Source organism: Desmodus rotundus, chromosome 3 (genome assembly GCF_022682495.2).
Source record: "Desmodus rotundus isolate HL8 chromosome 3, HLdesRot8A.1, whole genome shotgun sequence".
NCBI lineage: Eukaryota > Metazoa > Chordata > Mammalia > Chiroptera > Phyllostomidae > Desmodus > Desmodus rotundus.
In genome coordinates, this window is record NC_071389.1 from 194,786,480 (window position 1) to 194,809,112 (window position 22,633).

The window sequence follows — 22,633 nt, forward strand, 5'->3', positions numbered from 1 at the left end:
GGACCCTGCTCTGTGATAAGCCAACACCCACCTCAGGCCACCCAGGGTGGGCCACCCAGGCATGGAAGCCAGCCCCGCCCTCCGGGAAAGGGGATAAGAATGGCAGGCAGAGGGACGCTGCTCCCTAAGGACAATGCCTGTGGGGCGCTCGTTCCACGCTGGCCTGCATGTGCCACTCAGATGCCCCTCCTGGCTACCAAGGGTCCACCACCGACTCCTCTCGACCACTGTGCCAGGTGGGTGCTGACCTCTCCGCTCCCCAGGGGAGGCACCGAGGCTGACAGAGGTGACACGAGTTGCCCGAGGCCACAGTCAGTACCAGAGCTGGACCTTCCCCTCTCGTATCTCGAGTCACATTGGCAGGCACGGAGAGAGGGGCACCAGCGCCGGTGTCCCCCCAGCGCGGGCTCACCGACATGGCCAGGTGCAGCGGCGTGTTGCCATGCTCTCCGCGGGCATCAGCGTGGGCGCCGTGGGTCAGCAACACCATGACGCAGTCGAAGCGGCTGCGCATCACCGCCACGTGCAGAGCTGTGTTGCCTGCGGAGCTGGTGCTGTTCACGTCGCTACCTCGTTTCAGCAGCAGGCGGGCCATCTGTGGGGGACAGGGTCCCGGCCCAAGTCAGCGGGGCACTCCCGCGGCCCCTGGCCACGCTGGGCACTGCCACTTCCTCCCTCAGAGGGAAAGTGCCAGCAATGGAAGGGGCCCGGGAGGCAGGCCCCAGTCCTACGGGTGGCTCTGCGCCTGGTTCCCATACCATCAGCACCCAGGACTAGGGGACAAGAGCCCGAAGATGTGCTAACTGCTTTAAGGGGCTTCTGAGGCCTTCTCTGGGGCTCACAGGGCCCATGCCTCCCTGCCAAGGTCCCCCTGGGCCCCGCCCCAGAACAACCCCACTCCTTGTCACCTCCCCTGGGACCCTGCAAAGGCAGGGTCCCCCCTCGGGACTTGGTAACACACATTCCTGCCCCCCAGCAGCCCCAAGGAGGGGAGCCTGGACGTTGGAGCCCAAGATGCTTGAGCAGCCCTGCTTCCTCCCAGCTGCCTGAGCTTGGGTGGGTCACTGCAGCCCTCTGCACCTCAGTTTTCTCTGCTGAGAAATGGGGATGCAGGACCCTACCTCACCAAGGTGGTGACAATGAGTGACAAAACATACAGAAAAGGGCCTGACTTGGTGGCTAGCTCCTGGCATGAAGACAGTGCCCTGCAGGGGCTGGCATGTCCACCTCCTGGACTGTCACGGTTAGGAGCAGGCCATGTTCTCTGGGGCCATACGAGCTGTGCTCCCAGAGATGAGAGGCCAGAGCCCTCCATCCTCCCGGGGCATGGAGTGGGGGGCTTGGGGGGAGGCCTCAGAGGAGATGCCACTGGAGCCAGGAGCAGCATTGCTACCAACTCCGCTTCTGCATATGAGGCACTTGATGATTTATGAAGAGTTTCCTCCCGAACTACCCTGCTGACCTCACAGCTCCAGAGGCAGGACATTGGACACCCAGTTCACACAGGAGAAAACCACAGAGGGGACACTGTCACCACACCAGTGAGCAGCAGAGCAATGCCAGGATGTCATCTCTCCTTGGGCTTGTCTGCCTGGGGCCCACTGTGAGAGCAACCCCCAAGTGCCAGCCTCAGGGTCCCCTCAGGAACCTCTTTCCTCAGGCAGCTGAGAAGGAAGGGCGCAGGGACCTGCCCCCTGCCCACCACTGCCCTGGACTCCGCCTACCTCTGCATTCTTGGCCCAGTGGAGGGGGCTGGCTCCATAGCGTGGGTCTTTGCTGTGGACCTGGCTGCTGTCCATGTTGATGATCATTTCAGCACACCTGGGGAGAGAGGAGCCCGGGGTAGTGAGGAAGGCCAGAAGCAGCCTGGAGCCGGGAGAGGTCATGACTGAGGCCTCAACCACTGGTTAGGGAGAGTTTCCGCAAATAAAGCTGTAATGAAACAAAACCAACAACGTGAATACTGTGGTATGTCTAGGGCATCAAGAGCCTCTCAAGGCACAGCTCAAGCCCCATCCTCCAGGAAGTCTTCCCAGATGACTCCAATCAGCAATGATCACTGTCACTGGTCCTGGCTTTAGAGTCCTACGGGCTTGAGGTCAAGCTCCAGCTTCCTCACTGGTGACCTCTGGAAAATGACCTAGTTCAGCTGCAACATGGAGACCATCCTAAGGGGACTGGGTGGGAATTAAAGGAGACAAGGTATTTCAGCACCTGGTTCTGGGCCTGGCCCTCCATGCTCCAACCCCCTGAAAGCAGGGGCTCAAACAGCATGCCACTGCTTACTGTGGTACTACTCACAATAGCCAAGGGGCGGAAGCAACCCAAGTGTACACCGACAGACTGGAAAAGCAAAACATGGCACAGCCAATGGAGCGTTATTTTGCCTTAAAAAGGGAGAAGATGCCGACCCATGCTCCGACACTACTGGACCTTGAAGATATCATGCTAAGTGAAACCAGAGTCCTGGAGGGTCAGCAGACAGCACAGGGGCTCCCAGGTGGGAGCCGGGACAGAAGTGCCCTTGGCAACGCCAGTGCCTGTGATTCTCAGAGTCCAGCTGCGCTGGCTGCCACAGGGAGGCGGGGGCAGGGGCGGCCCCACCTGGCCCTGAGGAGCATGGCCGAGTGCACGGCAGTACGGCACAACTTGCATCATCCCGCAAGGATGCTCTGCGGTCTGAGCTGGCCCACAGGGAGGGCTGGGTGGGGCAGGGAGGCGGCATGGCTGCGGGCATCTGAAGAGGCGCAACCTGGAAAACACCAGGGTCCTGGAAGGGACATGGACGGAGCAGATGACTGGGACCGTGGGGCGGCTGAAGCCGAGCAGCAGCAGGGCCACCATGCCAGCTGTAGAGGAGAGCATGGCCAGCACTGTGTCTACTCGGATCGCGCCCTGCCACCAGGGAACCTGACTGCTGGGGGCGAGAGCACTGGTACTGTCCCCAGCCACTAGGTCAAGTCTTCCTTAAAATCCCAGCTCATCCTGGCTATCAGAGAGAGTAAAAGAGAGGAGGTTCGTCCACGCTTGGACTGGATCTTTAAGGGGACAGCAATGCCCCAGGGGCCAGCCAGGTCCCTGGAGGAAGGACAAAACCTAAGGGAGGGCGAGTGCCTGCCCCCGACCTGAGTGCGGCCTCTCCGTGCACTCAGCATTGGAAGGTGCGGGTGACTTCCGAGTCTCCTGTCTGGAGCTGCTCTCCTCTCCATCTCCGTGAGGCCAGCCCTGGGCACCGTGCCTGGGGCTGAGGGGCTGACTGGCCCATCCATTCATTCATTCATTCATTCATTCATTCATTCTAGATACTGTTCTGCTAGATAATATTTTGAGATCGTTATCTCTTCTATCCACTCCCCCATACCCATCACACACACACACACACACACATACACACACTCATACACACACACCAGGTGGAAAAGAATTTTCCTGAGCTCAGGGGTTCCCAGGTCTGAGAGAAGGGAAGAAATGAGAGAGGGCTCTGGGGCTCCCTAAGACACGGACCTGGGACCTGCATCCCCACAGTGCCACCAACCAAGAAGGACAAATTCATCTAGGCAGTTGGGGCCCTGAGGCACCCTAACAACCATTCCTGGGCTTTGAGTCACCCAAAGAAGCTGTGAGCACCGCGGCACAACAGGGTTCAGATCAGGCTGGCGGGCTTGGGGGGAGGAGGACCTAGGCCGGAGGGTCCCTCTGAGTCTTGGGGTTGCATGGGACGAGACCGCCACCTGGGGAAGCTGGAGGGGGCTGCAGGGAAGACCGAGACGAGACGGTTCTCCAGTTTGGGAGAGGCGGGGTTGTGGCGAGAAATGAAGGTGCACCGCAGAGCAGTGCCACGGTTTGCTCTTTGCACAGTGGAGTTCGTGGACCGAGAGTCACATCCTCGCACACTTCTTTGTGCCAGGTCAGCCTCTGGCGCCAGAATCTGATGCGCATCCAGTGAGCATATAGAGGTCACTGCTCAGGACAGGCGAGGGACAGCTGAGGCCCAGCACCCCGTGTGGGGCGGGGGTGGAGGGCAAGTGGGGAGTGAGGGCTTACCCCTTCTGGGAGAACTTCATGGCCATGTGGATGGGGCAGCCGCTGGGCCCCATGATGTTACAGCGAGCGCTGTACAGCAGCAGCACGTGGACCATCTCCTGCTTCCCCATCTGGCAGGCCAGGTGCAGCGGGGTCAGCCCTTGGTTGTTCACCTGGTTCAGGCCAGCCGACGCGTTCTTCCCTAGGAGCTGCCAGCACAACAGCAGGTGGGCTGGGGCCCACCACAGACAGGCCCCTGCACGTCCCTCCCCTGGCACCCCCATGGCAGTGTCTCTCGGGGCACTGAGGGAAAGGCAGCTGGACAGCACGAGAACAAGAGAAGCAACAGAGAAGGAGGCCTGGGAGGCAAGAAGGGAGCGGGCTGAGCCAGTGTTGGCTGGGGTGTGGGTCTGGCAAGACTGCAGGGCAATTTCTGAATAAAGAAACTGCAAATGAGGTTGCAGCTAGGGATGGACACTGGGGGTGTGGGAGGGAGGGGTAGTGTTTCTTGCTTTTCACTGTATATCCTTCTGTCCTGCCTGAATGGTTTTTGGTATGTGCAGATATTATTTTTTCCATTAAAAAAATGCCAGCGTTACAAAGCAAGTCGGGAGGCTTGTATTTCCTCACTTACGGCTGAGTGCTGTCTCCCTGGGGGGTAGGGGCAGCACCCTCTGTGGAGGAGCTCAAGACTTAAGGACCAAGGAGGGACAGCGAGAGGCCTAGAGTGTCATGTGATCCCAAAGACAGCTGTGGGCAGAGAGAGGTGTCGCTGGTCTTGGCTGCCCTGCCCCACCCTGCTCACCTGTAGCACCTGGGAATTGTCACCCTGGACAGCGTAATGGAAGGCGGTCTCCCCATTGTTGTCCGTGACGTCCATCTGGGCCCGGCAGTACTGCACCAGCTCCACCAGGATCTCCACGTCGCCCTTGCGGCAGGCCAGGTGCAGGGGCGTGCAGCCCTCCTCATTCTCCCTGCTGTTGGCACAGCTGGGGGGGGAGGGGGCAGGCAGGTGAGTGGACACGGCACAAGGTGGGCAGGGCACTGAGAAACCCAAGTGCAGGAGAGGGACGTGGGCTGGGAGCTCAAGGGCCCTCGTGCCACGCTCACACCAGCTGGTTCACACTTAGCGCTGAGTCATGAAGTATCTGTGTCTCTTGTGACTTGTATCTGTTTTTGTTCCGAGGTCACACCCATAGGGGGATGTGCCCCAGGGCCTGGGTGGGCAGTAGAGTGGCACAGAAAGGGTCACAGAGGAGGAAATCTCACTGCCGTTGGGCAATTCACTTAACCTTTCTGGGCGTCAAAGACTTTATCTACTAAAAAATGAAAACAATCCCTGCCGCGCCCGCCCTGGCAGTGGACAGACTGTTCGGAGACGAAACAGCACGAAGTCCGAGAACAGGCCCCTCAGCGGAAAAGGGCAGCCAGGAGTTTGGAGCGCTGGGCCTGGGAGCTGGGCAGAGTGTCTGGGAGGAGCACTGAAGGAGGTGTGGCCACCGCAGGACAGGGCTATGACCAGCAGGGACCCTCACCAGGGCACCCTCTGCCCCAACGCTGGCTGAGTGGATGTCTGAGAGCACGCGTCCCAGGTCCCAGAGGGGCAACCAGACCTTTGGAAGGGGTCCCCAAGGATCTGAAGCCTCTTCAGGTCACTGCAGCTGAGTGACCTGGCACAGGTCACATGACCTCTCACTGGGATGCAGTACTTCGTGGGGCACTGAAGGACTCCGGTTCATGGTGCGTGTGAAACAGCTACCATGCGTCTAACGCCTGGTAGGGGCTCCAGCAAGGTTTTCCCTTCGACTGCAGTCAGCGCCCCACGGACGGTCAACATCCTAACCCCGAGGCACTGTCGCCCCTCTCTACGTCAAACACTCTGGGCAACCTTTGTGTTCACGGAGGGGAACTGGGGCCACACAGATTCCTTAAGGCCCCGCCCTGCCGCACACACCGTCCCAAGGGTCCTGTCCCCCTGCCCCACCCGGAAAGGGCCCCACCCACCTGATGATGCGGCTATGGTGGAAGCACTCTCGGATGCCCAACTCCACCGCCAAGTGGGACACTGACCAGCTGGGGTGGCTGCGGATGAGGTCAGTCAGCTGCTGCAGGACCTCCACCTGCAGGACGCGGACGGAGCTCTCGTAGAAGGGCGGCAGCTGGGCCGAAAACTGCCGGAAGTGCGCAAGGGCATCGGCCTCCACCTCCAGCTGGAAGAGTCTGAGGACCCAGGACCAAGGAGGGAGGCAGGAATGAGCCACGAGGGACCATGGCCCGGCCTCTGCTGGTGTCAGCAGCTTCGGGTCCCCACAGGGAAGACACTGCCCCACGCCAGCAGGACATCCATCCCTCCCCCACCACACACACACCCCTAAATAGAGCTGGGACTTTCTTTTTATTTGAAAAGATTTCTTTTTTTTTAAATTATGGATCATCATGTGGTGCTTTTAGATTTTATTTTACCCCAAGCCGTGCCACGTCCACTTTCTAATCTGACTGTCACATCTGAGAGCCCCGGCCTCAAGTCCCCAGCCCCTTGCACATGGAAGGAAGGAAGTATGTTGTTTAACCTAAATGTCCAGCAATAGATTATTATATAAATCATGGTACATCTGTGGCAGAATTTTATACAACCACAAAACTGAGATATTAAAAAAACAAGGAGCCCTGACTGGCGTGGCTCAGGGGTTGGGCAAACTGTCCTGCAAAGCGAAAGGTCCCAGGTTCGATTCCTGGTCAGGGCACATGCCTGGGTTGTGGGTTCGGTCCCCAGTCGGGGTATATATGAGAGGCAACTGACCGATGTTTCTCCCTCACACTGATGTTTCCTTCCTTCTTTCCCTCTCCCTTCCCCCTCTCTAAAAATAAATGAATTTCTAAAAATTTTAAAGAAATAAATTTAGTTTAAAAACAGGGAAAAGTTATTTTGTAATGTTAAATTTAAAAACAGGATACAAATTTTGTATGATATATGATCTAAACTGTATTTCTAAAAAAGACAAAGGAAATATGTCAAAATGCGCATAGTAGCATAATAATTTAAATGTTCTTCTTTATCCATTTCTGTGGTTTCTAAATTTCCTACGAGGAGTTCATATTATTTCTATAGTCAGGAAAAGACGTTTTGTTCACTTTTAAGGCAGAGCTGGAGTCCAGGGCCCGCAGGGGAGGCTGCTGTGTGAAGGTAGAACCGCTCTGCCCCCTCGGAGCCCTGCCAGAAACAGCAGCCCATCCGCACCTGCCCCGCCCCCGCCCCCCACAGAGGTGCCGTGAGGGTCAGACAGTAATGTAAAAGCACTTTAAAAACTGAAAAAATCACACATCGGTGACAGGCACTTGAAGTTCTGCCCAGGGCTTTCAGCACACGGGCTTTCTCCCACCTCCACAAACCCTGCAGCCAGCCAACCAGCCGGGACCCGGCAGTGGCCAGAGGTGCTGGCTGGACAGGACTAGCCGGCGCTTCCCCAGAGGGAGCAATTGCATAGCAAATGTCCACTGAGAGCCTGCCCTGCACACACGACCTGTCTACATGGAGGGTGGGTGAATGAGCAACGCAGACAGCGTGCCCTGCCCTCCAGAGCCCATGTTCTCCTGGTGGAGGTCAGTCAGCAAAGTGCCCGAGGGAAAAATAAAAATGAGGAAGTCAGTGAAACAGACTATCTGGCAAGAAGTGCCACAGAAAAAATGAAGTAGGAAAGGGGGCCGCTCCTCACTTTCCTCGACTGGATTTGGCTTCACCTCACCAACCTCTCCACATCGAATGCTGCGGTGCCGGCAGAGGGAATGGCAGCTGGGACTGGGCCCAGGACCTGGCTCGCTGAGGCATGCGAGACCTTGAGAAGGGCACTTTGGATGGAGTGTGGGAACCAAAGCCTGATCAGAATGGGTTTCAGAAAGAAGGGGTTGTGAGAAATTGGAGACAGCAAATACAGACCAGGCAGTTTTCTGTAGAGGGGCAAATAAAGGCAGCCAATGGGGAACATGTAACCTGGCTTTTGAACGCCGATGGGTTGACCCACAAGAAAAGTCCCTCTGAGGACTTCACTTGTTAATGGCAGACTAGGTAATGTGAACCAGGTCACCGGCTGGAGACGACCAGAAATACCGAACAAAATACAAAAAGCATCTGTGTGCGGGGCTGGGTACCTGGCCAGGCAACAATGAACAGCCAGGCTGGAAGGGATTATGGAAACGCAGGAAGTGAGCCTGATGTTTAGGCTGCTGTTACTCGAGAGGCTGGAGGGACATGCGGTAGCATGAACCACCTCGCAGGCTCAGGGGACAGGGACTGGAGGCCAGGGGTCTGCAAGGAGAGAGCCCTGATGACCACCCCTCCTGTGGGCAGGGGTCCTGAAAATCTTCACGCCAGGAATTAAGCGTGGGCCACAAGTAAACAGACCCTCACGCGGGCTGCAGCTCAGTCTCTGATAATTTCACTTCCAGAAACTAGACTGAGGTTATCCCAAGTGAGTCAGCTCCCCGGTACCTGGGAGAAGCAAACACAACGGAAGCATCGAACTGGGCTTCAAGTGATTTCCATAAGCACTGCCGCAAACCTGAAGTCTGGCACACAATCAGAACTCACCGGGCCCATGAGGGGCTACGCCAGTATAGAAGAAAACCCACAGAAACAGGCCTGTAAGGGAGCAACTGCAAATATTAAAGTTATCGGACACAGACGTCAAAATAACTGTGATGATATTCAAGAGGATAAAATAGAAGATTTGCAATTTTGACAAAGAACTTTAAACTATAAAAAAAACAAGTGGAAATTATAGAATTAAAAAATACAGTTGTCAAAATGAAGAAAATGGCTAGGTATAATAGCAAATTAGGCAATGCTGAAGAATGAACAGAAAATAGGTCAAAAAAGAGTAAACAGAATAAAGCATGAAGAGACAAAGGCTGGGAAAATATAGGAAAGTAGATAAAAGACATAGAATATATAATGAAAAGATCTAACATACACATAAATACAGCCACAAAAACAGAACAGAAAAAGTATTGGACAGAAGCCACATGTGAAGAGTTAATAACCGAACTTTCCAAAATTGATGAAAAACATTGATTTAAAATAACTTCTGAGCCCTCCTCCACCAAAAAGAAGAGAAGAAGAAGAGGAGGAGGAAGAGGGAGAAGACGGAGGAGGAGGAGGGGGAAAGAAATCCATACTTAAGGACCTTGTAGAGGTTCCAAGACATGGCCCAGAATTCTCTGACACCCCTCCCATTACAGGGGAATGTACAGCCCTTTACTCTTTACTCTGGCTCTGTAACTGCGTCCCAACAGAATATGACAGGAGTGGTGCTGTCCTAGTTTATGGACCAAGGCCTTAAGGGACTGGAAGCTTCTACCTCTTTTGTCTTGGGACCCAGCCATCACACCATAGGGAAGCCGAAGCGCCCATGGAAATGGCTGTTGGTCCTGGACCTCTGGCCCTGGATAAACTCCCAGCCAACAGCCGGCACCAGCCTGCCAGGTGTGAGTGAGTCACTGAAGAGTGGATCTTGCAATCAAGCCGCACCAGCTAATGCCGCGTGGAACAGCACTGAGACGTTCCCACTGAGCTCCACTCAGACCACAGGTCTGTGAGCTACATAACTGATTCCGTTTTCCAACACCGAGTTTGGGGGTCGCTTGTTGCACAGCACTAACGAAGAGGGACACACACTGGGGGACATATGATAACAGCAGGAACTGACACATGTGCCCTATTGCAGCTGCTGAGAACAAAACCCAAAGAGAAAATATTAACAATCGCAGAGGGGAATGGTCATCTTCAAAGGACAACCATGTACGCCAACAGCTGGCTTGTCAACAATGGAAGCCAGAGCGGATGGACTCACGTCCTTAAGGAGCTAAAAAACTAAATAAATAATTACCAAAGAGAATTCTATACCCAGCAAAAAAGCCCTACAAGTATGAAGCTGAAATGAAAACATTTCACTAGTCAAAAAGAGAGAGACAGGGAGACTGACCGTCATCAGCAGACCTAAACAAAAGGAAATACAAAAGTATTTTCATCAAGTAGAAGGAAGCTAGCCCCAGGTGGATGATCAGAGATAAGGACGCAGGGAAAACATGAAGTGCCATGAACACGGTAAGTATGTGGACAAATCTAAATGAACACTTACAGTGTAACGTCTTCCTGGGCTTAAAATACAACTACTAATAAAAAGCAGCGCACGGCATAGAAGCCTGGAGGGGCACAAATGCAGTTACAGGGTTCTAAGACCTGTTTACGGTTCTGGAAGATTCGAGAGTACCAATTATACTTCAGCAAGGCCGAGGATGTGTGTTTCAATCTCTAGAGTTCCATTGGGAGCTGTGGAGGGTTTCAGATTGTGCCCTAGTTGCAAACGGACAAGCTAGCCGACACAGTTTCATGGATGCTGGCAGGAGACACAAGATTCCTGGACCAAAGACAAAGGGTGACTTATGACTCACAGCAACAGCAGCGGCCAGAGTGTTGGCCTCGGTGCCAATTCCCTGGGATCCAGTTCCCACAGGGTGACATGAAGAGGGTCAGGTGACACCCGCTCATGTTGCATTAAAAGAGAGAAACCCTGAGTGCAGGGAACTTGAATATTTTTTAATGGTCAATACGCAAATCTGTTTAAGCTCTGCTCTGGAGGAAGACACAAGGGAGTAAGCAGATCCACCGTCCACTCTGGAGACCCCACCTCCGTCTTCCAAAACTGTTCATATGCAAGCATCCTTGTACAGAGAGCCTGGGGCAAAGGTAGTCGGTGTCTGCCAGCAAGATGCGCAGAACCATGAAAGACCCACAGAGAACCGTCCCCCAACAGGTACCACTAAAAGATGCCAACAGAGTGCATAATTTCCAAGCCAACAGAGAGGGAAAAGGAAATAATTAGAAAACACTCAGTTGTGAATTGCAAAAGCATAATGGTAAGGGGAAAGAAAAGGTTAGACTCCTAAGACCACATTATGATTAAATGTGGTAAAGGTAAAACCGTAGTGACAGGAAGATCAGTGTTTGCCGGGGACTGTGGTCGGTACAGGGGACGCGTTATTGTGGAGGCGCAGCAGAGGCATTTGGGGAGCAGAGGCGTTCTGTATCTTGGCCGTGTGATGCGTACATGGGTGCGCACTCATCGGATGGAGCACTTCAAATCGATAAACTATAGGTTTTTGTAAATTGCATCTCTGAAGTTAATTAAACAAACAAAAAAGAAAAGACAAAAAAAAGAAAGAAAATAAAATAGATGGAACAAAAAAACAAACAGTAAGATGGTAGATTTAAACTCAAATATATCAGAATTACATTAAGTGTAACCAGGCCAAATGTTCCAAATAAGTATAACAGACAGGGTTAATAGAAAAAAACTACCTATGTTTCCAAGATCAAAAACAAAAGGGAATACATTATATAAATACTAACCAAAAGAAAGCCAGTGAAGCTGTATGAGTATTAGACAAAGTAAGGTTAAAGGTAAAAAGCATTACTGGAAACAAAGAAACAGTTCATAATAGTAACTGTTTCAATTCACTAGGAAAATTTGACAATTATAAATTAACATGTACCTAATAACAAAACTCCAAAATACAGTTAAACTTGACTGTAGAATTAAGAGAACTAGATAAACCCACAGTCACGCTGAGATAGTTTACTGTCCTTTACTTCCTAAAACAACAGACAAAAAAGCCCTATTGAATGTGGAACATTTATTAAACTTGACTTATAGACATATAAAAAACCCCCACAAAAACCACTATTCTGGGACTTCCGGCCAAGATGGAGGCTTAAGTAGACACACTGTACCTCCTCGCACAACCAAAAGAAGGACAACAACAAATTTAAAAACAAAAAACAACCAGAACTGCCAGAAAATTGAACTGTATGGAAGTCTGACAACCAAGGGGTTAAAGAAACATTCATCCAGACCGGTAGGAGGAGTGGAGACGGGCATATGGGGTGGAGAGGACTGGGGTGCATGGCAAGGTGGCGTATGGAGGATTGGGGCGGGCAAGGTGATGGCTGGCGAGCAGGTGGTCCCACATTTGCGTTTGGAGAAACTGGTAGTAACAACTGAGGAGCAAGACAGACCACGCAACCCAGGGTTCCAATACGGGGAAATAAAGCCTCAAAATCTCTGACTGAACAACCCTGTGGGGGTTGCAGTAGTGGGAGAAACTCCCAGCCTCACAGGAGAGTTTCTTGGAGAGACCCACAGGGTCCTAGAACATACACAAACCCACCCACCCAGGAATCAGCACCAGAAGGGCCTACTTTGCTTGTAGGTAGTGGGGGAAGTAACTGAAAGCCAAGAGAGTGGAGCAAGCCGCACTGTTCCCTCTCGGACCCCTCCCCCAAATACAGCGTCACAACGCAGCCACATGGGTTGCCCTGACCTGGTGAACACCTAAGGCTCCGCCCCTTACTACGTAGCAGGCGCACAGAGACAACAAAAACGGCCCAAATGAAAGAACAGAACAAAGCTCCAGAAAAAATACAACCAAGCGATGAAGAGATAGCCAACCTATCAGATGCAGAGTTCAAAACACTGGTAATCAGGATGCTCACAGAAATGGTTGAGTATGGCTGCAAAGTAAAGGAAAAAGTGAAGGCTATGAAAAGTGAAATGAAGGAAAATGTACAGGGAACTAACAGTGGCGGGAAGGAAAGCGGGACTCAAATCAACAGTTTGGATCAGAAGGAAGAAACAGACATTCAACCAGAGCAGACTGAAAAAACAAGAATTCAGAAAAATGAGGAGTGGCTTAGGAACCTCTGGGACAACATTAAACGTTCCAACATCCAAGTCATAGGGGTGCCAGAAGGAGAAGAGGAAGAGCAAGGAATTGAAAACATATTTGAAAAAATTATGAAGGAGAACTTCCCCAATCTGGCAAAGGAAACATACTTCTAGGAAGTCCAGGAAGCTCAGAGAGTCCCAAAGAAGTTGGACCCAAGAGAGCACACACCAAGGTACATCATAATTACATTACTCAAAATTAAAGATCAGGAGAGAATCTTAAAAGCAGCAAGAGACAAGGACACAGTTACCTACAAAGGAGTTCCCATAAGACTGTCAGCTGATTTCTCAGAAGAAACCTTACAGGCAAGAAGGGGCTGGAAAGAAGTATTCCAAGTCATGAAAGGCAAGGACCTACATCCAAGATTACTCTATCCAACAAAGCTTTCATTTAGAATGGAAGGGCAGATAAAGTGCTTCCCAGATAAGGTCAAGTTAAAGGAGTTCATCATCACCAAGCCCTTATTATATGAAATGTTAAAGGGACTTATCTAAGAAAAGACGATAAAAAATATGAATAGTAAAATGACAGCAAACTTACAACTATCAACAACCTAACCTAAAAAACCAAAAACAAATTAAGCAAACTAGAACAGGAACAGAATCACAGAAATGGAGATCACGTGGAAGGTTATCAGCAGGCAGGGGGAGGGGAGAAAATGGGGGAAAAGGTACAGGGAATAAGAAGCATGAATTATAGGTACAAAATAGACAGGGGGAGGTTAAGAATAGTATGGGAAATGGAGAAGCCAAAGAACTTACATGTACGACCCGTGGACATGAACTAAGTGGGAGGAATGCAGGTTGGGGGGGGGGGTGCAGGGCAGAGGGGGATAAAAGGGGGAAAAGTGGGACAACTATAATAGCATAATCAATAAAATATATTTCAAAAAAACACTATTCCCACCAAGTACGGAAAATACATTTTTTTTCAAGCACACTTTTGTATAATTTTTATACAAAAATTATAAATATTGGACCTATGCTGGACCATAAAGCAAATCTGAACAAATTTCAAACACCTGAAAATACTTAGACTATGTTCTACAACTACAATGCAATTAAGTAAGAAATCAATAACAAAAAGATAACTAAACATTTCCTGTACGTTTGAAAATGAAGCCAGATACATATAAGCTAACTATGGTTCCAACAAGAAGTCAAGGTGAAATTTAGGAAATATCCTGACGCCTATACCCTGGCTGTGACAGAGGAGCTTGTACCAGACTGGCCTCCCAGCTGAAAACAAATATAAAGGCAGAATTAAATTCAAACAGCTATTTGAAGGCGCTGGAGAAAACGCAAGGCAGGCAGGCGTATGGGGCCAGGGCTTTGGAGGAAAGGGAAGCACATGGAGGTAAGCCCCCGTTTTCACTTGGGGCACCGTGGAGTCTGTGGTGCAGGATGTAAAGGCCAAGAACGGAGCCGAAGGCTGTGCTGCCAGCCACCTTACAAGACTGGGCAGAGAGGGGCCGGCATTTAGAGTTTCAAAGATGGCCAGAACTTGAAAGGTTCACAGCACAGTGAGCCCCAAATTCTGCATGCAATTTTCTCTCATAAGCTAGGCAGAGCAAGATGTCAAGAAACCAAACGGACCCTGGCTGATGTGGCTTGGTGGATTGAATGCCAGCCTGTGAACCAAAAGGTTGCTGGTTCCATTCCCAATCAGAGCACATGCCTGCGTTGCAGCCCAGGTCCCCAGCTGGGGGCGTGCAAGAGGCAACCAATCGATGTTTCTCTCCCTCTCTTTCTCCCTCCCTTCCCCTGTCTCTAAAAATAAGTAAGTGGAATAGAAGGGGAAGGAAATGAGAGAGGGAGGGAGGGAGGGAGGGAAAGAAAGGAAAAGAGAGAAAGAAAGAGAAAGAAGAGAAACCAAATAGGAAACATCAGCAGGGAGAATACAGAGCTGGGCAGAAATCTGTCTGTTTTAGGTACTAGGGAAATAGAGATTGGAGGTCAGGGCCCATCGAGGTAGAAGGACCCTGGTAAAACCAAGGTCTTCAGCTGCAACTTAAAAACTGCTCCCCTTAGTAGTAAAGGTTGTGGCCTAGGAGTGAGGGGAAGCTCAAGACAGACCAACATCAACAAAGCCTGATATGCAGCTTTAACTAAATTTTTTGAAGGCAGATAATGCCATCCACAGTCTCTATAATTTCTCTTTGTTTTCTTTTTTTTTAAATTTATTTATTTTTAGAGAGAAGGAGAGGGAGGGAGGAAGACAGGGAGAGAAATATCAATGTGTGGTTGCTTCTCACATGGCCCCCACCGGGGACCTGGCCCACAACCCAGGCATGGGCCCTTACTGGTAATCGAACCCGCGACCCTTTGGTTTGCAGCCCACGCTCAATCCACTGAGCTACACCAGCCAGGTGGGTCTTTTCTTTTTTAAATTACATTTCACTGATTATTACAGTTGTCCCAATTTTCCTCCCTTTACCCCTATCCACCAAGCACCCCCACCCCTGCAGGCAATCTCCACATCGTTGTTCATGTTCAAGGGTGTAAGTTCTTTGACTACGCCATTTCCTACACTGTACTTTACATCCCCTGGTTCTTCTGTATCTACCTATTTGTACTTCTTAGTCCCCTCACCTCTTCACCCTTTCCTCCACATCCCTTCCCATCTGGGGATGAAAACCTGCTCTGTATCCATGATTCTGTCTCTGTTCTTGTCTTTGTTTAGTTTCTTTTTTAGATTCAATTGTTGGTAGATATGTATTTTTTGCCATCTTTTTGTTCATAGCTTTGATCTTCTTTTACCTAAATAAGTCCCTCGAACATTTCGTATAATAATGGTTTGGAAATGATGAACTCCTTTAGTTTTTTCTTGTCTGGGGAGGTCTTTATCTGCCCTTTGATTCTAAATGATAGCTTTGCTTTTCATGACTTTGAACATTTCTTGCCAATCCCTTCTAGCCTGCAAAGTTTCTTTGGAGAGACCAGCTGACAGTCTTATGGGAACTCCCCTGTGTAGGTAACTAACTGCATGCAAATACGTGGATGTGCATTTGGGGGAAGCGGGGTGTCCCCTGGAGTTCTCTAGAGGGTCCTGGAACAAACAATGGCCAAGAAGCATGAGGCTAGGAGAGGGGTTGCTAACTCTCCAGTTGCAAAGCTGAACACAAGGGTTCCAAGCGCTCCTCCTCCGCGCCTCCCTCCCTGCTCCTGCCCTGCAGTGTCCCACCTCGCATGCCTTCTCCTGGTGAAACCATCCTCACCCTTCAAGACCCGTCTCTAGCCCAGCTCCCCCAGAGAGGCCTTTCCCCATGCCCCCTGTCAAGCCCACTGTGATCTGCAGTGGTCACGGACTCATGCATGCTGTCAACAAGTATTCACCGTGCACCTGCTGGGGGCCAGCACTACACTGGGCATCAGGAGAGATGACTCAGACTGGGTCCTGTCTCCTAGGAGCGCTGCGGTCTATTGAGGGAGACAGGTGTGCACACAAACCCGTGCCAGTCCACGGCTAGAGTGGCTGACCAAAGAAGGGACAGTGCTGAGGGGTGAGGACAGGCTCACAGAGCAGGGACCATGAGTCAGGCAAAGGAGTCAGGGGAAGAGCATTCTTAGCAGAGGGAAAAGCAAAGGCAGAGAAAGGAACATCAAGGGGTGAGCTCTACTCAGGGAGCACTTCAGGTTTTACATGAGCCCATGAGATCCTTTATCCTACTGAATGCCGGGCACACGTCCAGCTTCGCTGGCTACCGCCTGGCTCGTGGAGGGCAGAGACCTGCCTTATTCCTCTCTGCTGAGGGAAGATGGACTGTGGGCTGGATAAATGGGTGAGCAAGCAAACCACAGGGCACGCGGCCAGGGCACGGGCCACTCAGCCGCCCTGAGGTTTCCCGACCAGCAGTTTCATCCCAGCGTCGCAGATGTGCAGAGGGCCTGGAAAGTCGGCCCCCTTTTGAGAAGAAAGATCACATGTCGCACGTGCCTTGAAGTGTGGCCCTGCTTCTGCTGAGATGCCAGTGAGGGCAGGCAGGTTCCGTCAAACGTCTGTGGTCAGTGATGAGTTGGTAGCAGGAACACGAGTATGGATGTTATCACAGTGTACACAGCGATGCTACTGGATGGAAGCGAGTGCCCTGGGGTTCACAGGGAGGAGCCACGGCCCTGGACCACAGGTCAGGCCAGGGGACCAGGGCAGACCCCCGTGAGCCGAGCCCCACCCAATTCCCCACACTGCCAAGCGGCTCTGTGGGGAGAAGGACGAGGTGGGCTCTGGAGCCAGAATGCCTGGGCCTAAATCCCACTCTGCTACTGACCAGCTATGTGGCCTTGGGCAAGTTACTTAATTTCTTTGAGCTGTGTTTCCTCCTCTGTAAACCAGATCAGTAACACCCCCGGTCCTGGGACTACTGTGGGGATAAAGGGAGTTAACTCTCATGTGGGATGCGCCAATAAACACGGATCCTATTTCTGTAGCTGTGGCCATCTGTAGCAGCCAGGGTGCAATCTCTCCACCCAGCGGATGTGGGGCTGTAGGGCTCACAGGCCTTAGGCAATGGAACCTGGGTATTCAGAAGGTCCTGATTCCCTTCATCCCCCTGAAGCTGCTCATGCCACCTAACAGCAGCTTCAACACAGGCACACCTCCACCTGGAGCCAGGCTGGAAGCAGGGCCTGGAGGTCTACCTCTGACACCTGACTTAAGTGCTTAGAGACAGTTCAAAGCCCTCCAGGCAACTAAAGGAGGACGAGACATTTAAAGCACAGAGTCAGCCCCTGAGGAGGACAGACATCTGTATACTGATCCTTTTCCCTACAGACTGCGGGGAGACCCCGCAGAGGCCCTCACTCCCGGGCACACCCCAGGCCTGGGCACTGCCATGTCAGCAACTCCTCATCATCACCTCCCCTCCAGCACCCCACTCTCCAGTCCTCCATTCACTCTTTGCAGCTCACCCCCTCGGAGGACCGTGAACCCAACAGGCTCCCAGACCGGCAAAGGGCCTGGCATACAGGGGCCCTCGGGAAATACCGTTAAGGCTGAATGAGTGTAGCACACTCACCTCACAGAGCTGACACGTACCAGGCAGCAGCCTGCTGGGTGCTGGGGAGTCACAACAGGACGAACAAGACAGGGCCAGCCCCCAGCCCCCACCCTCACGGGGTCTGTGGTCACCAGGAAGGCAGGCAATTGAGCGCAGGGAAGGGGTGCTCTGGGGACACATAGGACTAGCACCTGCTCTAGCCTGAAGGCTGGGAAGGGCAAGCAGAAGTGAGGCCAGCAAAGAAGGGCAAGTGTCCTAGGCAGAGGTAAGAGTCTGGGCAAAGGCTGGGAACACAGGGAGGCCAGAGATGAGACCAGAGGGAGCAGCGAGGCCCTAGGAGGGGCCCTTTCAAGCCGTGCTCATCAGCTGACATGGTAAGGAAACAGAAGCCCTTGAAGAGTCCACCAGGAGTGAGTAATCAGATTTGCCCTCTAAGGTCATTCTGACTGCAGCCTGCCGAGGGTAGGAGGAGAGCCAGACCGCAGGCAGAGCGATAGCTGGGAGGCAGGGAGCAGCAGGAGTCCATAGGCAGGACAACTAGGCCTGCAGAGCCCACAGCACGACAGAGAGGCATAGGACCTCTGACTTTGGACTGGAATGTGGCTGGAACGCAGCCTCCCTTGCAGTTAGCTGTGCCTGTGCGTGCGTGCATGCGTGCAAGTAAGTCCTGGCTGAAGGCATTTCGGTGGAAGGCCTGGGCATAAATTTCCAGTAAGTGTCCCTAAAGAAGAGAGTGCCCTTCTGCCTTTCTGTTGGCTGTAAATGTAGCTGCGATGGCTGGATCCAGGGTGGCCACCTGGGCCCACAGGGTGCTCCAGGGACTGCAGGCCACACAATAAGGGGGCAACACGGCAGGAGCCTGAGCCCCAGGGACTCTGGGGAGCAGAGCTGCCACACCAGCCCTTTCTGCCATGGCTGTCACTTAGGAGGAAGCTAAAATCCCATCCTGTTTACCGACTATCATGCTGGGCTTCCTATCACCGAAGCCGAACCTAAGTGCGCTGACAGAGAAGAGGCGGACTCAGGATATCCTCGGAGGAGAACTGTCGGAACCTGGCAGGGACCCAGACATGGGGCGGAGGGAGATGGAGGAATCCGGACCACTCCTGGGCACGTGGGTGGCACAACCATGTACATGGGCGCTGCCGCAAGCAGGTTACAGAGGAGAGCAGAGAGCCGCCAGAACCCAGTGAGGAATGTCAGGAATTCCAAGAGGAGATAGGAGCTTAGCTAGAAGCCCCACCCAGCAACGCTTCCGTCTTGCCTGAAAACCTGGGCACTAGGCTGCACAGAAAGAGAAAGGCATCAGGAACCAGATGACGCAAAGACTCTGCCTCTTCGCTGCTTCCTGTGCAACCCTGCTCGAATCATGTCCTATCCCTGAGCCTCGGCTTTCTCACCCATACAAGGAGACACTGCCTTCCTGCTTCCCGCAGCAGGGCACGGGAGGGTGTGCTAATGCACCACATGTGAAAGTACTGTCAACAGCAAGTGCCCCCAACCAAGGAAAGAAACAGCTCAGGTGTAGTCAACGAGCTGCTGGCAGAGGGCTGGACCCCCTGAGATGACAGTCTGCCCGCAGTGGGGCTCACGCTTCTGAGATAAATCTGGAATCCTGTCCAGGGGTCTTTATAACTCACAGGACTTGGTGATGATTTGCGTGTGGAGGGTGTGAAGCCCCCAGGACAGGGCACCTCCAGAGTAGGGATGAGTAGCCCTCCAAGACACAGACCCACTGCCCTGAGCAGCCAGCCCCAGCTGCAGCCAGACTCTGGACTAGCCCTGCTATGTTAAAACCGCTGTCTGGAATGGCCACGGAACTGTGTTCTTTGCCCAGCTGCCCACTGTGGGTACCTCTGACTCAGTTCCCTCATGGAGCCAGGCCCTGATTGGCCAAACGGTTGCTCTTCTCCGGGTGGCTGGACCTTGACCCCTGGCTGCCACTTTCTGAGACTCTCGCCTCCACGCCTCCTTAATCAGCAGGATCCCCAAAGGTTCCCTTCAGCCCTGGATGCCCCTGGGGCCCAGCCAGAGCCCGCTGCCTGCAGGCCCCCTCCTCCGCACCCATGGCCCCTGCAGGTCTGGAACAACCTCATCTGCTCTGTTCTGCAGACACACTCCTACTCATCCTTCTATACACAGAGGAGCCCACCAGGAAGGGGTTGCCCTCCACGTCCCCACTGTTCTGTGGGCTCTACCTCTATCCCAGCACTCCCCACGTGGCATTGCCTGGTTGGCAGATGGCCTCCTCCAAGGACCGCACATTCCTTAAAAGCACAGGGCATGTTTTGTCATCTCCCAGCAGCCGCTGGGCCTGGCCCAGGGCCCAGGGCTCCAGAGACACTGGAGGTGCTTGGTGCCTGTCGGCTAGATGGACGGAAGACAGGGTAACCAGATGGATGAGTAAACGGAAGAGGGGCAATCAGTCCAAGCCCATCTCAACACCAGCCTGCAGGGTCCCAAGCTCCTCTGGACCCTGCATTTTGTGTCCTTGGACACTCTTCTCCGTTCTTCCCAACAGCCCTGCAGCTGGCTGCCAAGCACTTCCTTCTAGCCCAGGGGCGTCAAACTCATTTTCACTGGGGGCCACATCAGCCTCACGGTTGCCTTCAAAGGGCCAAATGTAATTTTAGGACTGTATAAAGGTAACTACTCCTTAACTAGGGGCAAGGAGCTCGGCGCTGCCACTGGGTAGAAACAAGGTGCCAGGGCGGATAAAACAAGGTGGAGGGCCAGATTCGACCCACGGGCCTGGTGTTTCCCACCTGTGTTCTAGCCCCTGCCAAACCCAGTGTGCCCTCAGAAGTGACAGCTGTCTACCCCTTACAGGCTCTCCTGAACACAACCGGGCCAGCCCTGACGAGACGGTCATGCCTTTAAAGATCCAGGGCTACAGGTGACCCTCGGGCCTTACCTGACTAACCCTCCTCAGCTCCCCCACCCTTGCTCCTTCTCTCTTCCCCTGTGAGTCAAACCCCACACCAGGGAACAGCCCAGTCTTCTCTCCCCTCACCCCTGCTCCCGGGACCCTGGTGGGCCAGAAGGAGTGGAGTCTAGGAAGCCCCTCCCTCCACTAAAGAGCAGGCCCCTCTCCCACCTTTCTCCTGACCCCTCAGATGAAGACCCAAAGCCAGGGGACCACTAGTCTTGACCTGGGAGGAGTCAAAGAAAAGGTGTGTGTCATAGCTGTCCATCACCCACCGGAATCCGTTCTGTGAGTTCCTGGGGTCGACCAGCACGCACTCCCAGGTGCGACCGGAAGCATTCTGGAACAGAATCAGCTGCCCTTCCTCCTGAACCCGGCCATCAGAGCTGTAGTCGGCCACCGCCACCTCCTTCACCCGGAACGGGTTTGTGAACAAGTTGGTGACGCTACTGAGGGTACTGACCAGGCGGCCGAAGAACTGCATCTTCCACAGGGCCAGTGGGGGCGCCTGCCGCCTTCCGCCTCAGTCTGAAAGAAAACAGGGTCTCTGGTTGGCGGGGCTTGGTCTCCCACGCCCACCTCACCCAGGGCAGCAGCTTCCTGCCCAGGCACCCAGAGGGCTCCCTACCAGCGCGGTTCCTGGTTCTGAGCCTGGGGGGGACCTGAAAAGGAGGGGATAGACAGAAACGGCATGAGCGGGAGGTAGGAAGGCCTCGTGGGAACCTGCCCCACGCCAAAGAAGGGGCTCCCCCTACCACCTAAGGTGGAGAGGCGACTCGGTACTCAAAGAGCTTGGCATGGGTCATTTCAGTTCCCCAGACAAAACCAGTGTCCCCTCTCTGCTGGAGACCACAAGGGGACCAGGGTCATTTCCCACTCCCCCAGGGCAGGAACTGCGAGCATGTGACTAAATCCGCTAACGCCCACGGCACTGGTCTCCCAAGGAGCTCTGAGGGACACGGAACCAAGCTCCTTGGACAGGAACGTGAACGAAAGGACTTGGACGCGTGAACCCAGGTTTGGGAGGAAGGTCCGTGTCTCACAGGTGCAGGGACGCAGTTTCTGCTATGGAAGCTATCCCCTGGCTGGACGAGAGTTAGATGTCTTGTCGTGTCCCGGATACCGGGAAGCACTCTGCCTTCCCAGGTCAGTGTCACCAAAGCCAAGTGACAATTAGCTAGAGGCCACCCTCTGCCTCTGTGCCAAAGCATCACCCGCCGAAGGAGCGTGAGGACCGACCATGGAAGTGTGGGCGCTCTGGGGAGCATGGGCACCTCAGTGGACACCGGCCACTCCCGGGCCCATGCGTTGAGGAGAGGATCAACTTTAGGATGAAAGGAACAACAAGAGGCCGCATTTAATCATCAAAACAGGGACTACGAGTCAACAATCATAATTACATCAGAGGTGTTTACTGAGCGCTTGCTAGGTGGCAGGGCCTGAGCTACTAAGCACACCACAGCACTGTCTCATTTAATTCTCAAAGACACATGAGGATGATGCATGGAGCGTGCAGTACAGCTCTGGAGCAAACCTGCATTCAAATCCTGGTCTCACCACCTGCCAGCTGTGTGGCCTTGGGCAAGTCACTCAACCTCTCTGAGGCTGTCTCCTCATCTGTTACACGGGACCATAACAGTGCCTAACAGAACCTAGCAGATAGTTAATGTTCAATAAGCATCAGCCCTCCTTACTTGGATCCCTTCTGCGTACAAGGAAGCTGAGGCTGACAGAAGTGTGACTGCAGAGCTTTGAGAATGCTCGGGGCACTGCGCCGTCCCTTTCTTGCCTGGTTAGTAGTACCACGTGGTGTGAGCAGGCCGGGAGCCTCGGTTCGTCTTCTTCCAAAAGGAAACGGCGCTCACCTCTCGTGCATCATAAGGATGAAATGAGAACATTTGCGAGAA

The 22,633-nt window shown here is 53.1% G+C and overlaps 1 protein-coding gene across 3 annotated transcripts in view; it reads right to left on the minus strand.

The window, feature by feature from the left end:
- The window catches only part of PLA2G6 (phospholipase A2 group VI), a 49,183-nt gene that overhangs the window by 18,608 nt on the left and 7,942 nt on the right, over nucleotides 1-22,633 (minus strand). For all 3 annotated transcript variants that reach the window (XM_053919561.2, XM_053919560.2, XM_053919562.2), the window contains exons 2-7: nucleotides 21,002-21,254; nucleotides 6,028-6,243; nucleotides 4,829-5,012; nucleotides 4,045-4,232; nucleotides 1,725-1,821; nucleotides 413-595 (exon numbers count right to left, since the gene is read on the minus strand). In XM_053919561.2, coding sequence (XP_053775536.1) covers nucleotides 413-595; nucleotides 1,725-1,821; nucleotides 4,045-4,232; nucleotides 4,829-5,012; nucleotides 6,028-6,243; nucleotides 21,002-21,210 — 1,077 coding nt within the window. In that variant the 5' untranslated portion in view covers nucleotides 21,211-21,254. The remainder of the gene's footprint in view (nucleotides 1-412; nucleotides 596-1,724; nucleotides 1,822-4,044; nucleotides 4,233-4,828; nucleotides 5,013-6,027; nucleotides 6,244-21,001; nucleotides 21,255-22,633) is intronic.